The 14,976-nt window shown below is 35.8% G+C and overlaps 1 protein-coding gene across 3 annotated transcripts in view; it reads right to left on the minus strand.

Annotated features, from left to right (window-relative positions):
* PDS5A (PDS5 cohesin associated factor A) overlaps positions 1-14,976 on the minus strand; it is a 120,030-nt gene that overhangs the window by 72,017 nt on the left and 33,037 nt on the right. For all 3 annotated transcript variants that reach the window (XM_043870733.1, XM_043870732.1, XM_043870734.1), the window contains exons 3-6: positions 8,988-9,191; positions 7,902-7,988; positions 7,285-7,382; positions 2,566-2,692 (exon numbers count right to left, since the gene is read on the minus strand). In XM_043870733.1, the coding sequence (XP_043726668.1) occupies positions 2,566-2,692; positions 7,285-7,382; positions 7,902-7,988; positions 8,988-9,191 (516 nt within the window). The remainder of the gene's footprint in view (positions 1-2,565; positions 2,693-7,284; positions 7,383-7,901; positions 7,989-8,987; positions 9,192-14,976) is intronic.

Genomic DNA, 14,976 nt, shown 5'->3' on the forward strand with positions numbered 1-14,976 from the left:
ATTTTACGAGATAATACCACTAGACCATCAAAGTCTTCCAAGTTCAGAAAATTTAAAGCAAAAAATATAACTGAACCACATTCAAGGTTTTACCCAATATCCACTAGTCAAGAGGTCATAAATGCAGAAGTTACAAATAGCACAACCATGAATCAAAAACTAAAATACAAAAAAATAAAAAAAAAACCCAGTAGGTAATTAGCCAAAAGCTCAACCCTATATTTAGTTTTACTAAATCTAAGACTTTTAGGTTTTGTTAACCGGGAGCTGGTGATGGACAGGGAGGCCAGGCATGCTGCAGTCCATGGGGTCGCAAAGAGTCAGACACAACTGAGCAACTGAACTGAACCAATCTGAATTGGCAATCACACCCGTTTATCCCTAACACACACACACACATACACACACACACCCATTATCCTAAGTATTTCACTGTCTAATCAATGTCTGTTCTGAGGAAGAGTGGACCTGTGAAGTGCTTCAAGCAAAATTCTCAATCAGTTATATTTCTGAAATGCTAACTACTGCCTTCATTCCTCAAGATTCCCAATGCATGGTAATAAATTAAAGGGTCTGAGGAAGCCTGTGAAGAGATATATTTAATTTTTAAAAAGTTATTGAAAATGGAATCCTTGTGTTGAAAAGTACCTATTAACATCTCTACACTTTGCAGTTTTAGACCAGATTCATTCACCATCATCTTGCACTTATCTCCAAAAAAAGACAAGGATATCCTATACCTTAGGTTAGTAGTAGCAAAATTTTTATGCAAAGAGCCAGATGGCAGATATGTATTTTAGGCTTTATGGCCAGCCATATCGTCACTGCTGCAACTACACACCTCTGGTTGTTGCAGCAGGAAAGCAACCATAGACACAATGAAAACAAATAAGCATGGTTGTGTTCAAATAAAACTTTATTTACATAAATAGGCAGTGGGCCAGATTTGGTCTACAAGCCATAGCTTCCTGATACTTGCTCCAGGTTTTTATTCCCAAGAGAACAAGATTAGCTCAAAATTAAGGCAATCTTGGAGGAAACAAACAGGTGAGGGAGATGAAGAGATACAAACTTCCACCTGTAAAATCAATGAGTCACAGATATGAAATGTAGAGTGTGGGGAATATAATCAATAACTATGTAAATCTTTATATGCTGATACATTATAACTAGATTTAGGTGATCATTTTAAACTGTATAGAAATACTGTGTAACCCCAACTAAGGAAGAGTTATGTAGATCAATTACACTTCAAAAACTAACTCATAAAAAAAGAGATCAGATTTGTAGTTAAGGCAGGGGGTAGGGAGGCAGAATTAGATGAAGGCAGTCAAAAGGTACTTCCAACTAAGAGATAAGTACGAGTGATATAAACATCATAAATCTATTTAAAAACAGCTATATGTTATATGTGAATGAAATTCATTAAGAGTAAATCCTAAGATTGATTTCATTTGCAAGAAAAAAATTTTGTTTCTATTTCTTTAATTTTGCAGCTATGAGATAATGGATGTTCACTAAATGTCTCATGTTTAAATTAAATAAATGATTTCATAATGTAGGTAAACTTATACAGTGCTGTATATCATTTATATCTTGATAAAATTAAGAAAACCTTTCTATTTCCTAAAAAGGCATTGTTCTACTCATTAAAAATACACTCTAAAAAAAAGAAAAAAAAAAGAAAAATACACTCTAACTAGAATACAAACACTAAATACACTATTCCTCATAAAATTTTTCCCTTTCTTATTTTGTCTAACACATATAACCTCTTTGCCATACTCTCAGAATTTTGATCTATTACAGACTCATCTGAATTTTTAAAAAATGTAAATAATATATCAGTCAGGAAAAGAATTTATAATTGGTTGCATCTTATTGTGAGTAGCATAAATAGATACATACTTATCAGACATCTGATGGCAAGTCACTGAACACTTAGAGGAAAAGAGCGGGAAAGTAAGTATCAACAGTAGGATAGGCCTGAATCCACATCAGTGGTGGACCCAGAGTCGGGGAAGCTAAGTCCTTTGCTTTCTTAGGGTGAGCTAGCAGAAACAAACAGAAAAAGGAAACGGAGAGGAATAGACTGCTCTTAAACATCCTTTCCCCCTTAACATTAACCATATAGTTTCTGCTTTTGCCCAAATCATTTTCTGAAAGTGCCTAAGAAAAATGTAGGACAGGGGTTCTAAGAAGAAATACCAATTCCTACACTCTGTATCTGTTAGAAAGTAGTAAATACATTTTCTTTTCTAAAACAAAGAACTAAACCAAGACAGTAGTTCAATTCCTTGCAATTCCTATATTAGATATGAGTGGTCAATCTGGAACATTTTTAATTTTCCAGAGAAGAGGCAGCACTTAACCAAATGAAAATATATCTTTTAAAGACAACAAGAGCTATAAGGCTTATGTGTGTTACTCTAATTTACTTGGGACTGGAGAATGATAGTGGGAATAATTACATGGGATTGCAAATGGTGAAAAACAAGTTTTCGTATGTGTAGTACTACCATTAAATATTAACCTTAACCTTTAATATCTTCATACTATACAGACCTTATGTGCAGGAATGAGGTTAATAAGAATGGAGTCCAATAATTCTTGAGTAACTCCATCACCTTCCATGATGATAGAACTCATCAAGTCTAGCATGTGCATTTGTACCTTCTTATTGTGGCTATTGCTTTAAAAAAAAAAGAGAGACAGAGAAAAAAATTAGGCTTACCAAAGAAAATGAAATTTCCCAGTTTAAAGCAACTATCTCAAATGTAAAGGATTTTTCACTTTAGCAAACCACACCAATAATGGCAAAGAAATTTTGGCTGTTCCATATTTACTTTGCTCCTCTGGTGATTATTACTAAAACAGCTAAGAAATCACTGTAAACTATTTCACACATACAAAAATTTAATTAAGCCCCATACATCTAGAATTCAAAGAACAGGTTAAATTCAACTAAACAAAAATGTCAACTTCAAAGAAGTCTTTGCTTACATGCCCCTGGATTTTAAAAAATGACAAAATTTTAAGGAAACAAAAAATGTACAAGATAAAGAACACAGATAGCTTTTCATCCCTTTCGATTTTAGTAATTCCCCCAAAATGACAGAACTATAAACACAAAAAAGGCCTATGTAAACACCTGCATATCTCTGCCAGTAGAAGTTTTAGTCCAACAATATTGAAAATCCAAAATCTCATGTAAAATGCTACCAGAACTCATGACTTCAGATTCTGAAAAAGTCATCCTGCTGTCTCTTAAAGAATTTCAAACAAACAAATGAAAAATCAACAAGGTATAAAGACAACATCAGTTTCAGTCCTGCTTCCTTAGTTAGTGCAGAGTCAAGGGCAGGACTTCTCAGTAAATATATCTAGTGCCGATATAAACTTACCCAAAAAGACTGGCACAAAACTGTTGTAAGTCAAGAGAACATCTAGGCTTCTCCCTCTCTGACTGTATCTTAACTAAAGACTTGACCTGTTTGTTTTCACTTTTATCAGAATATATATGCAAAAACAAATCAAGAGAATGATATAACTTAGTTGTACTACTACAGACAAAGAGAAGTTTAAATTAAGACTAACCTAAATTTTATTATCATTTATGTTATCTCTTATCTATAATTTTTAAAAAATAAGCTTGAAATAATGTATAATACACCTGTTGGGCACCTAGTGGTAAAATCAAAGATCAAATTTTTAGAGTTGGTGAAAAATTGTCCTATTGTTAAATTCACAGTTTTCTACAACTTTTAGAAAAATATTCTCTCTCAAATATCTTGCTTACTAAAGGCCAAGACTGTGCAAAAGTCAATTATATAGTAGGACGTGTGTGTGTGTGTGGTGGGGGGAGGTAGACAGTGAAGAACAGAGATACTCAGCTTGATACAAAAAAATGAAGAGAGTATTTAGGTCTCAGATCCATATCATTTGTGAATAGGAAAGGAGTGAAGAAAAGAGAAATGAAACAGACTTAAAAATTATTTCCATTAGTTTCAGCCAAGATTCAATAATAGGATTTACTCTTCTACCTGAAACAATTAAAAAAAAAATAAACAAAATATATGAAAACATATCAGACCCTATACACATGCTGCTGAAAGAAGGGAAGCTTACTTTTTCTATCTATAAAAGTTTCCAGGCTTCAGTACAGGAAGAGAAGATGCTAGCAGAGCCTAATGGTTTTTCTGAATCTGGAGAGACTAGTTTGTAGGGCAGAATACCAGAGGGGAGAGAACCACTCAGAGAGCAAGCTCTCAGAGACTGCCGCTGAGTCCTCAGCTGATTAGTGATTAGCATGGGCAGGTGTCTTGAGTTTGGGGAAGGAACCACCTGAAAGGAGCAGAAGGAATAATCCCTGGAATTCACACAGGTCACACAATGTGTGTGTTTCAACTATAGCGGAAAATCTTACAACTCACAAGGCATCTAGTAATCAGAAGGGTAAACCCACATATCCAAGCAGCTCTGTGAGCTCCAAGCACAGCAAACAGGAAGAAAACTCCACTGTGAGACACCATAATTGAATTCTTTAAAACCAGCAATACAGAGAAAATCTTAAGTGGGTAGAGAAAAAGAAGATACATTATTAACAGAGAAACAAAGATTTAAAATGACAAAAACTTATCATTTTTAAAAGTGTAAGCCAGAAAAAGATGGAGGAACATCTTTAAAAGTATTGAGACACAAAAGAAGAGAGGAAAGAAGTCTATTATTAACATAATATTCACACCGTGAAAATTACTTTCAAAAACGAAGGTGGAATAAGGGTTTTTTCAGACATAGAAAAACTGAAAGAATTCTATCAGCAGTAGACTTGAACTATCGGAAACGTTAAAGGAAGTCCTTCAGACTAAAGTAAAATAATGCAAGACGGAAATCTGTATATATACAAAGGAATGAAGAACACCAGATATGGTAAATGTGTCAATAAATACAAACCAATAAATTCCTCTTTCAAAAGGCAAGTCTTTTTTTACTGATTTACCTCACTGTGATTTTTTTCAATTAAATTAGGTCAAGAATAAATTTATATCTTTAGATTCAGAAAGAAAAACATTGAAAGGATCAAAGAAAGTACGTGTATATAAAAGTAATAGAAGAAAAAAGTATAACTGCACAGTATGAAGTGGACTTAAGTGGACAGTCAAGGTAACAAAACGGGCAGGATAACAACTCAGGAGTTTCTTTTCATTTTGTTGGTAATTTTAACATTAAAAGAAAAAGTTGTAAATATGTGGCAGAAAGCAAACAATGGCCACAAACTGTTCCCATCTCTGTATGCACACGTCTTTAAAATGCTACTCCTCCCAACAAAACAGGAGCCTACCTAACCAACCTTTGAATCTGGGCTTGCCTATGTGCCTTGCTCAGCCATGAAGTATGCCGAGGTTTTAAAAAGTGCTTCTGTGGTGGGGTGTGCCCTTCTTGCAATTTCTGAAACCGAGTCAGCGTATGAAGGGACCTGGACTAGCCTGCTGGATGATGACAGAGTGACATGTGACCCAGCTGTCCTATTATATCAGCCAGTTGCCAGATGTTCTACTAACTGACTGCAAATACAGGAGCAAGTCCAGCCCCCACAAACAGAACCCCCAAGCCGAATCATGAGCTAAACAAGACGGAGTATGTTTTAAACCATCAAGTTGTGGGCTGCTCTGTTAGGAAGCGAAAGCTAAGCAACACAAAGGTAAAGTTTATACATTCTATCATTCACTTAAGGGCCTTCAGTTAGTTGTCACAGGAAGTTTTTTCTCATGCAATCTTTTTATAAGCTTCTATCACTAGACTAGGTTGGTCCAGTTTATCTCAGGTTATATTCTCTTCCTACCATTCTAGCTAAGGAAAAGAAAAATATGTAATAGTATTCATTAGAAACCTACAGAAAACTTCAGAAATGTGCTATTCAATACCGAAGTCACTATGCAATAGCCATTTGGCTACTGCCCTATCTAGTAGGATAGATAGAGCCACATGCTGAAATAATACTAATGCCTTCTGGATACACTGAAATAAAATATATTATTTAAATAAATCTCATTTGTTTCATGTTACCTTTCTTAATGTGGCTATTAGAAAATTTAAAATATATTTGAGATATATTGCTTGTATGTAATGTAATGCTACAGAACACATCTCCTAACAATGCTTGGTTTACTAAAACACAGACACCAGAATGAAGCACTGGATTGAAATCTCACCCACCCACCCACCCACCCAGTGGACTGAAATCTCATACACACACACACACACACCAGGATGAAGCACCAGAATGAAATCTCATACACACACACACACACACACACACGATGAAGCACTGGATTGAAATCACACACACACACCAGGATGAAGCACTGGAATGAAATCACACCCACCCACCCACCCACTGGATTGAAATCTCACACATACACACACACACACACACCAGGATGAAGCACCAGAATGAAATCACACACACACACACACACACACACACCCACCCACTGGATTGAAATCTCACACATACACACACACCAGGATGAAGCACCAGAATGAAATCACACACACATATACACACACACACACCAGGATGAAGCACTGGACTGAAACCAGAGTTCTGGCTCTACTGCTCAGCAATTTGTCCCTGGACAAGCCACCGCACTCCTCTGCACATGTGTGTCCCTACTTACATAAGGAAAGAGCAATGCTTGTGATTTTTTTTTAACTTTAAAATGAATAGATATTGAAGTCAGTGTGCTCAACCACTGAGCTATTATGCTTCCCAGCACTCACTAATGGTACCTATGATACTTATAATTTCCACCTCCTAATTTAGTACTTCATTATGTGATATAAGGTCTCATATCATTCGCTTTATAAGAGTCAACCTATACAATTGATGGGCTTCTCTTGTGACTCAGTGGTAAAGAATTTGCCCTGGGTGGTGAAAATCCCGTGGAGAAGGAAATGACAACCCATTCCAGTCTTCTTGCCTGGGAAATCCCATGGAAAGAGGAGTCTGGTGGGCTACAGTCCATGGAGTCACAAAGAATCAGACATGACTTAGTGACTAAACAACAACAACAACATACAATTGATACCATAACTTAAAATGTCAGTATAAAGACAAAGAGGGTTTTCAGACAACAGAATTATTTTCCTCTTTATGTTAAGTTTTCTAAGGAAAACATTTCCTTTTAACTAAAAGATCTTAGTGTAAATACACAGTACATGATAATTCAATATGCACAGCAAGAAAAAGAGACAAACAGAAATGCTTTAAAAATAACTTACTTGATCACTGAGAAGAGAGTCCTAAAAAGCTGAATAAAAATTTCATTGCAATCTTCCAACTCAAAGCAGATGTTATACGATTTAACCCACGCTAAATTCTTAAATAAATAAATAAATAAAATTATTCACACATACCGAGAATAGTTATACAAAAGTAGGCTCATTAATAAAATTTAGTTTTTAGAATTAGAAATCTATATTAAAGCTTACAATACCCCAACATATATAAAACTACAATTGTTTCAGCAGTCATGTACTCTGACCTTTAAAAAGATAAGTATCTGTTGGCATTAACCTTTTCTTACTGAAAAATACTAAACTGTCAGAGGTTGGTAGGACATATATATACACAAAATATTAACTGCAGTGAAAATTAATTTGATTTAATCTCTTTTGGGATTAGGAAAGAATAAACATATGAAAATAAAGTCTCAATGTAACAGTTTTGCCCATGGAATATGAAGAGATGAGGAATGAAAAAAAATATTGTAAATGACATTTTCTTAAGTAGGCTTTGTATAAAACAAACAAAAAGATTCATTTTACATTATAAAGTTACTATAAAGAATTTCCTACAACATGAAATAGTGATATTTATTAAATAAAAAAAATTTTACCTCTAATAAATAAAAGTATCTATTAAATTGCGGGCTCTTTGTATCCTCCAAACCTTTTAACTGTCTGGTAATAAACAAAAATATGTCCTGTTTTAAAAAATGATAAAATATATTAAGTTAGACACAAGTACTTATTACTTTCACAATATTCTAACAGTCTATATATATATTCTCTACTAAAGACAACAATAAAAGAAAATTATCCTTGGCACTAGCCTAGTCCATTACTCAAAATATCTGGAAAAGAGCAATTTAAAATTACATCCTTTAGAAGCAAAAATAAAGATAATTACTGCCACATATCTTTAGGCTTTCTCATTCTGAGAGAATCATAGGTTCTATGTCTCGTTACCCTTTCTTCTAAGTACAGAACTTCCACTTTATTCACTGTCTTTATATTGTATCACGATAATTATCTTCAGTTAAAGTACCTGGATATGAAGTACTTCCATTACAATTCCCTAGATGTAAAGAGTAATTTTCAAGACCTATTTAATAGATTGGTCCAAGGGATTGTACTTTTCACACAGTGCTCTATTTCTTAATAAGCTTTCTTTAGAAGTTTTAACCCCAAATAGTATCAATATGGAATAAACTGATTTAAGGGCTATCTGAAAGTATTCATAATATGAAAACAGTTTAAGAGATCAACTCAAAAGAGGAGCTCCTCAAACTTTTCAAACAAAGGCAGAACCATCAAGATGAGCATATAGGTTTGCATATAAAATAACTTGCAGAGGAAAACAGTCATTTGAATGTGTGAATTCTGTTATACAGTTGTTTTAAAAAGTGTCATTCATCCACCATCCCTTCAACTCAGTCATCTGGGCTTTCAGATAGGTTATCCTGAAGGTCAGATATGAGCAGACAGGGACCGTTTTGATCTGTATCTTTCAAATGTCTCATAAAAATACCAGTCATTTTATGGATATTCAATGAATATTAATTGAATAAATAATTATTTTGTTTTTAGAACTTATGACATAATCTTCTTACGATGACAAGATGATTAAAATGAAAGCTATGTTCCTAAGGGTATTAAGCTAAACTATAAAAGAAAACCAATTTTGTAAAGGCTGTATTTACCTTAAGTTTATCATGGGAAGTATATGGAGCTTCTGGGGCATAGATTCGAAAGATGTCAGCCAAACAACATGCTACAAGGAGACGCACATCTTTATTGGGATTCCTGAGAAAAAATTCAGATGCTAGATGCAAGGCTAGAGGGAGATACTGCTGTTTTTCATCTTCTGAGTCCTGATCCATATCCATAAAAGTCTTTACTACCATCTGCAAAAATGTACAAAAGAAAAAAAGTCAACTCTTGATATTTAGAAAGCCAGTGAAAAATATATATATATTCACTCATCTCCATTACAAAACAAACTAGAAATCAGTTACTATGTACATCTTCATTTAAGAATCTGAGTAAAGACCACAAGCATGGGTAAGTACCAACATCAGGATTAGTGACAGATGCATTATCTGCATTTGTACCACATTTATGAAGAACTTAAGACCCCCATTATTAATGTTATATCTAGCTCAGGTAAAAATTTCATGGCTTGGGACTTACCTGTCCAGTAGCCAAGAATTTGCCTTCCAATGCGGGGGTGTGAGCTCAATCCCTGGTCAGTGAACTGAGATCCCACATGCTATGGGGCAACTGAGACAGCATGCGGCAACCACTGAGCCCTGTGCACGCTAGAGCTTGTGTGTGCGTGCTAAGTCCCTCCAGTTGTGTCTGACTCTGCAACCCCATGGACTGTAGCCTGCCAGGCTCCTCTCCAGGGAATCTCCAGGCAAGAACACTGGAGTGGGTTGCTCTGATCTCCAGGGACTCTTCTGACTCAGGGATTGAACCTGGGTCTCCTGCATTGCCGGCAGATTCTTTACCCTTTGAGTCACCAGGGAGGCCCCTGGAGCCTGTACTCTGTAACAAAGACCCAGCCCAGTGGGGAAAAAGAAAAGTTCGTAGCTTCATGTGCATGCATGCTAAGCCCCTTCAGTCCAACTCTCTGCAACCCTATGGACTGTGGCCCTCCAGGCTCCTCTGTCCATGGAATCTCCAGGCAAGAACACTGGAGTGGGGTGCCATGCCCTCCTCCAGGGCATCTTCCCAACCCAGGGAACAAACCCAGGTCCCTCTCGTCTCCTGCACTGGCGGGCGGGTTCTTTACCACTAGTGCCACCTGCGAAGCCCTGGCAGCTTCATCCGCACAAGCAAACCATTTGATATTCTGTAACATTACCAATTGTGTTTCTTTTACACTTATTATCAAAGCTACCTTGATTTAGGCTCCTTAAAACTATTAAGTTTCACACTTTAATGGGTTTTGCAATTCACAACAGAAAGCACTAAAGAAATAAAAAGAAAAAATAACAAATATTTTTAGGCAGTTATATTTCTCATTAAAAGTCTTAATTATAAAATAAACTCTAAAAGGCAAAAAAAAGTGTAATGGAAAAATAGCATAATTTCTTAACTCCAGAAAATAATCACTATTTACATTTTGTGTATTTTATACTGGTCTGTTTTCTCTATAAAGATGTAAATAACCATATAGTTATTTCTTTTTCATTTATCCAATCACAACCATTTCCTCATACCATAAAAAATGCTTCTTTAAATAAATCAGCCTTACCTAACCAGTAACCACTGTCAAATATTGAAGCTGTATCTCTATTTCTATTTTGACAAGACTTCTTATGATGAATAAATTCTGCTTTGTTTCTTTTTGTTTGCCTGTGCCCAGCATGCAGGATCTTAGTTCCCTGACAAGGGACTGAACCCTTGCCCCCGCACGGGAAGGTGTGTTCTCAACCACGGGACTACCAGGGAAGTCCCACTGTGCTCGGTTTTTTCCAAATACATTGTTTTTTCCCTTGTCTACTGAAGTGACACTTTCCTCCTAATTCTGTTACTAGAATAAATCCCACTGACTGGTTTTCTAATTACAATTTCAATGTATCACGTACACTGTCTTAAAACACAGACAGATATAGTATAAATGACCTAATCTGGAAAACAACACGCATGAGGATGACTGTAAATCACTATTTCTAGATACAAACATCAGGAACGGAATAAAGAACTGAATTTGGTGATTCTGTCATACATGGCTTTGTGCCCCTAAGAAGGGAGCAGTAAAAACGGGAACAGTCAACATCTGGAGAATACAGGAGCTCTCTGTACTATTCTTGCAACTTTTCCAAGTCGGAATATATAGCAAAAGAAAAGTAAAAATGGAAAAGAATACATTTACCACAGGATATGGGAAAAACATACTCATATTAATAGTTGAAATGAAAGCTCAAGTAAGACTTGTGTTCTAAAAAAATTTAACAAATAATGTTAAATATTAATTGGGGGTGGGGAGGATGTATTATTCTTTTCCTGATTTTAAGAGAACATATTTATCTGTATATCATTAGCTTGATCTAGAGATGTTACTGACAGAGAAATAAAATCACATGTATAAAGTATTCTAATTGTACTTTAAAAACTTTTAAATCAGAAATGCATAAGGCACAGTGATTTACAGTCATCCACATTTGTGCTGTTTCTCCTAGGCTCAGCCGTTCAGGTGATACTTGTCTCTATCTCATGACAGCATGTGTGGTGTATTCCTTCTGAACGTTCTGAATCCCAACAAGTCCCAAGGACCAGAAGTCCTTTTTAAAATTATTATTTCTTATCACACTACTATTACTTCATCCAGAGCTTTATTTTTTTTGACATGTTTTGAAATATTTGTGTCTATTCCACTTGATTTTAACACAACACATAGCTGAGAAAAATGTTTCCCCAGTTTTAGAAATGATTTCTTTCACCCAACTTTTGTCAGGAGAAGAATTTTTAACTGTGTTGTTAATAGCTGTATCCTCAAAGATTAGAATAGGACTGGCACAAAGTAGGCATGCAAACTTTTTTGGAAAGAACATTCAAATTCATTACCTGGAGAAAACCATAATTTGAAAAGATACATGTAACCCCAATGTTTACTGCAGATCTATCTGCAATAGTCAGGACATGGAAGCAACCTGAATGCCCATCGACAGAGGAATACAGAAAGAAACGTGTGCGTGCTTGCTTAGTCGCTCAGTGGTGTCCAACTCTTTGTGACCCTATGGACTATGGAGCCCACCAGGCTCCTCTGTCAACGCAATTTCCTAGGGAAGAACACTAGAGTGGATTGCCATTTCCTTCTCCAGGGGATCTGCCCAGCACACGGATCAAACCTGTCGTCTCCTGCTTGGCAGGCGGACTCTTTACCCCTGAGCCACCTAGAAAGCCCCAAAGAAATGCAGTACCTATATACAACAGAATTATTACTCAGCCATAAAAAGGAATGAAATAATGCCATCTGCAGCAACATGGATGAACTGAAGAGACAGTCATAATGAGGAAAGTATGTCAGACAGAGAAAGACAAATACCATATAACATTGCTTAATGTGTGGAAGCTAAAAAAATGGTATAAAAGAATTTGTTTACAAAAGGGAACTAGAGTCATAGATCTAGGAAGCAATATTATGGTTACCAGAGGGGAGAAGAGGGGTGAATGGAAAGACTGGAACTGACCAATATGCACTGCTGTGTATGACACAGAGAACTAGTAAGGATCCATGTGTAGCACAGGGAACGCTACTCAATACTCTGTAACGCTCTATTACAGGAAGAGAATCCAAAAAGCAGTGGGTTTGTATCTAACTGATTCACTCCGCTACACAGCAGAAACTAACACATTCTAAATCAACCATATTCCCATTGTTAAAAAAGTACTTAAAACACCAAACAACAAAGCAAACCGTTAAGATTCAATAAAGATGAGAAGGAGGTACAAAAATGTTTCCCGTATTATTCTCTATGAGTGTCTGAGATATTACACAATTGTAAGGAGTCAATTTAATTAGGTAAAATGAACTTTGTTTTTTAAAGGGTTTGGGTTGCAAGTTTCCAGTAAGACTTGAGCTGCTTGGAGATTTTTCAGAAAAACTATTTCAACTGTGTTCCAACTTTGAGGTTCCTACCAGCTCTGGTAGGGGGCAACAAGACAAAGCTGGGGGAGGGGCGCGGTGTCTCTTAGTTACTTCCATCTGAGCAGCTGGCTTTTCAATAGCTTTATATATCAACCTACTGTATCTGGGCCAAAAATCAGTGTGCCAGGCTACCTCACATAAATACTAGGAAGCTTTGGGGGCAGGGAGGGTCAGGAGTTTGGGATTAGTACTTGCAAGCTGCAAAGAATGGATCAACAGTAAGTCCTACTTATGTATAGCACAGGGAGCTATAGTCAACGTCCTGGGAATATATGTATGTATAACTGAATCACTCTGCTATACAGCGGAAATTAACACAAACTACACTTAAATAAAACTTGTTATAATTCATGAAATGCCTTTTTAACATCTATTCTGATAATATATATTATGTATATTTTTAAAAATATGACCCATATAAACCTACCATTCTGGCAAAAAAACTTTATCAGTTCTAGATAAAGACCAGGTCAATAAGTATACAACATCTGTTGGCTAGAAATTTGTTCAGAATTCTTGAGTAAGTATATTCTAAACACAGGTCTATAGCAGAGGTCACAACTCAAGGGGAGGGACATGCAAATAACCACTGGGGAGAAATGGAGAACACATGCTCCATCCAAAGAGCTGGTTTCAGCTAATTGTTGTCAGGTGAGAATGCAGACCTAGAATAGAAAATCACTGTGTTGATCAGGACACAATAAAATGTTAAGTGAAATCATCTGACTTGAGAATTTCAGCAGCTCCAGAAAGTTCATACCATTGTGAGGGGTAAGCAAAATACATCTATGTGGCCCACAAATCAACAATATTCAAACTGTTAGAAATATTTTAAAGGAAAAATGTCAGCACACAACCATCTTTTCAGGTAGGCAAAGTATTCTGAAAAGCTGATTCCACAATTCTTTTGCACTTAAATAGTTTTCTTTAGGTATAAAAACTATGAAGAAAAAAGTCAATAAACTGATTATTAAAATCCAGAGAACCTTCAAAATATTAATGAGGAGTTTTCCCATTGTCCTAAGCTACAACACAGAAAATACCATTAAATTAACATTTTCCACACCAAAAAGTAATGGTAAAGACAGACCACTCTGGAATCTACAAAAAAAAGAAAAATTAGTTCCCAGTGGGATAAAAGTCAAAATTTGAAAGGAACATCTAAGAAACTTTTAAAAAATATAGTATCTTTATGATCTTGAGTAGGAGGGATTTCTCAAGAAGACACAAAAAACACTAGCTATAGAATCTTTCCATAAAAGTAAAATTAATGTGCGTTCATCAGAAGATATCACTAAAAAGATTTTAAAACACATGCCAATGAATGAGAGTAAATATTTGTGACATGCATAACCAACAAAGAACCTATCTAGCATATATAAAGAACTCCTAGAATTCAGTAAAGAAAACAAAACCCAAGTGTAAAATGGAAAAATGACTTAGGTAGACTAAGTACTTTTTGAAAAAAATCTCAGTCAGTATAATGGGGGAGATTAAATCCTACTGACAGCCAGGCAAATGCAAAGTAAAATGTGATAAAGAACTGAGGTTTTAATAATACTGTTTCTCTGACCTGTAAATATGGTTTATGTCTTCACTGCTTTAGGTTTTTCTCTTCCAGACTGACTGAATATCGGGACAATCACTGCATCCTTCCGGAAGGATATGCCATGTATGGCATCACACACCATTTGCACGCTTCTATCACAATGCTATGCTTTCTGCTTTTCTTATTTGTCTCTGCTAGGGCTACGGCAGCACCTTATTTCTATGTCTTCAGCACAATGAGTTGGGCTTGGCGTATACTTAACAGTTGATGAGTGGAAAAGAAATACATTCCATCATTATTGCATAGTTTTTAGTGCACTGGTTTTGTATATTTTGTTATTCTAACCATTTAACCTTTTCGGATGCTACTGTGAATTTTAACATCTTTTCATTTTCCAACTGTTGGTTCCTAACACATACAGGTACAATCAATTTTTCTATCCTGAGCCCTTCACACTACTGCTCAGCTTTACTGGTTCTAGAGG

This window comes from Cervus elaphus, chromosome 17 (assembly GCF_910594005.1).
Source record: "Cervus elaphus chromosome 17, mCerEla1.1, whole genome shotgun sequence".
NCBI classification, from domain to species: domain Eukaryota; kingdom Metazoa; phylum Chordata; class Mammalia; order Artiodactyla; family Cervidae; genus Cervus; species Cervus elaphus.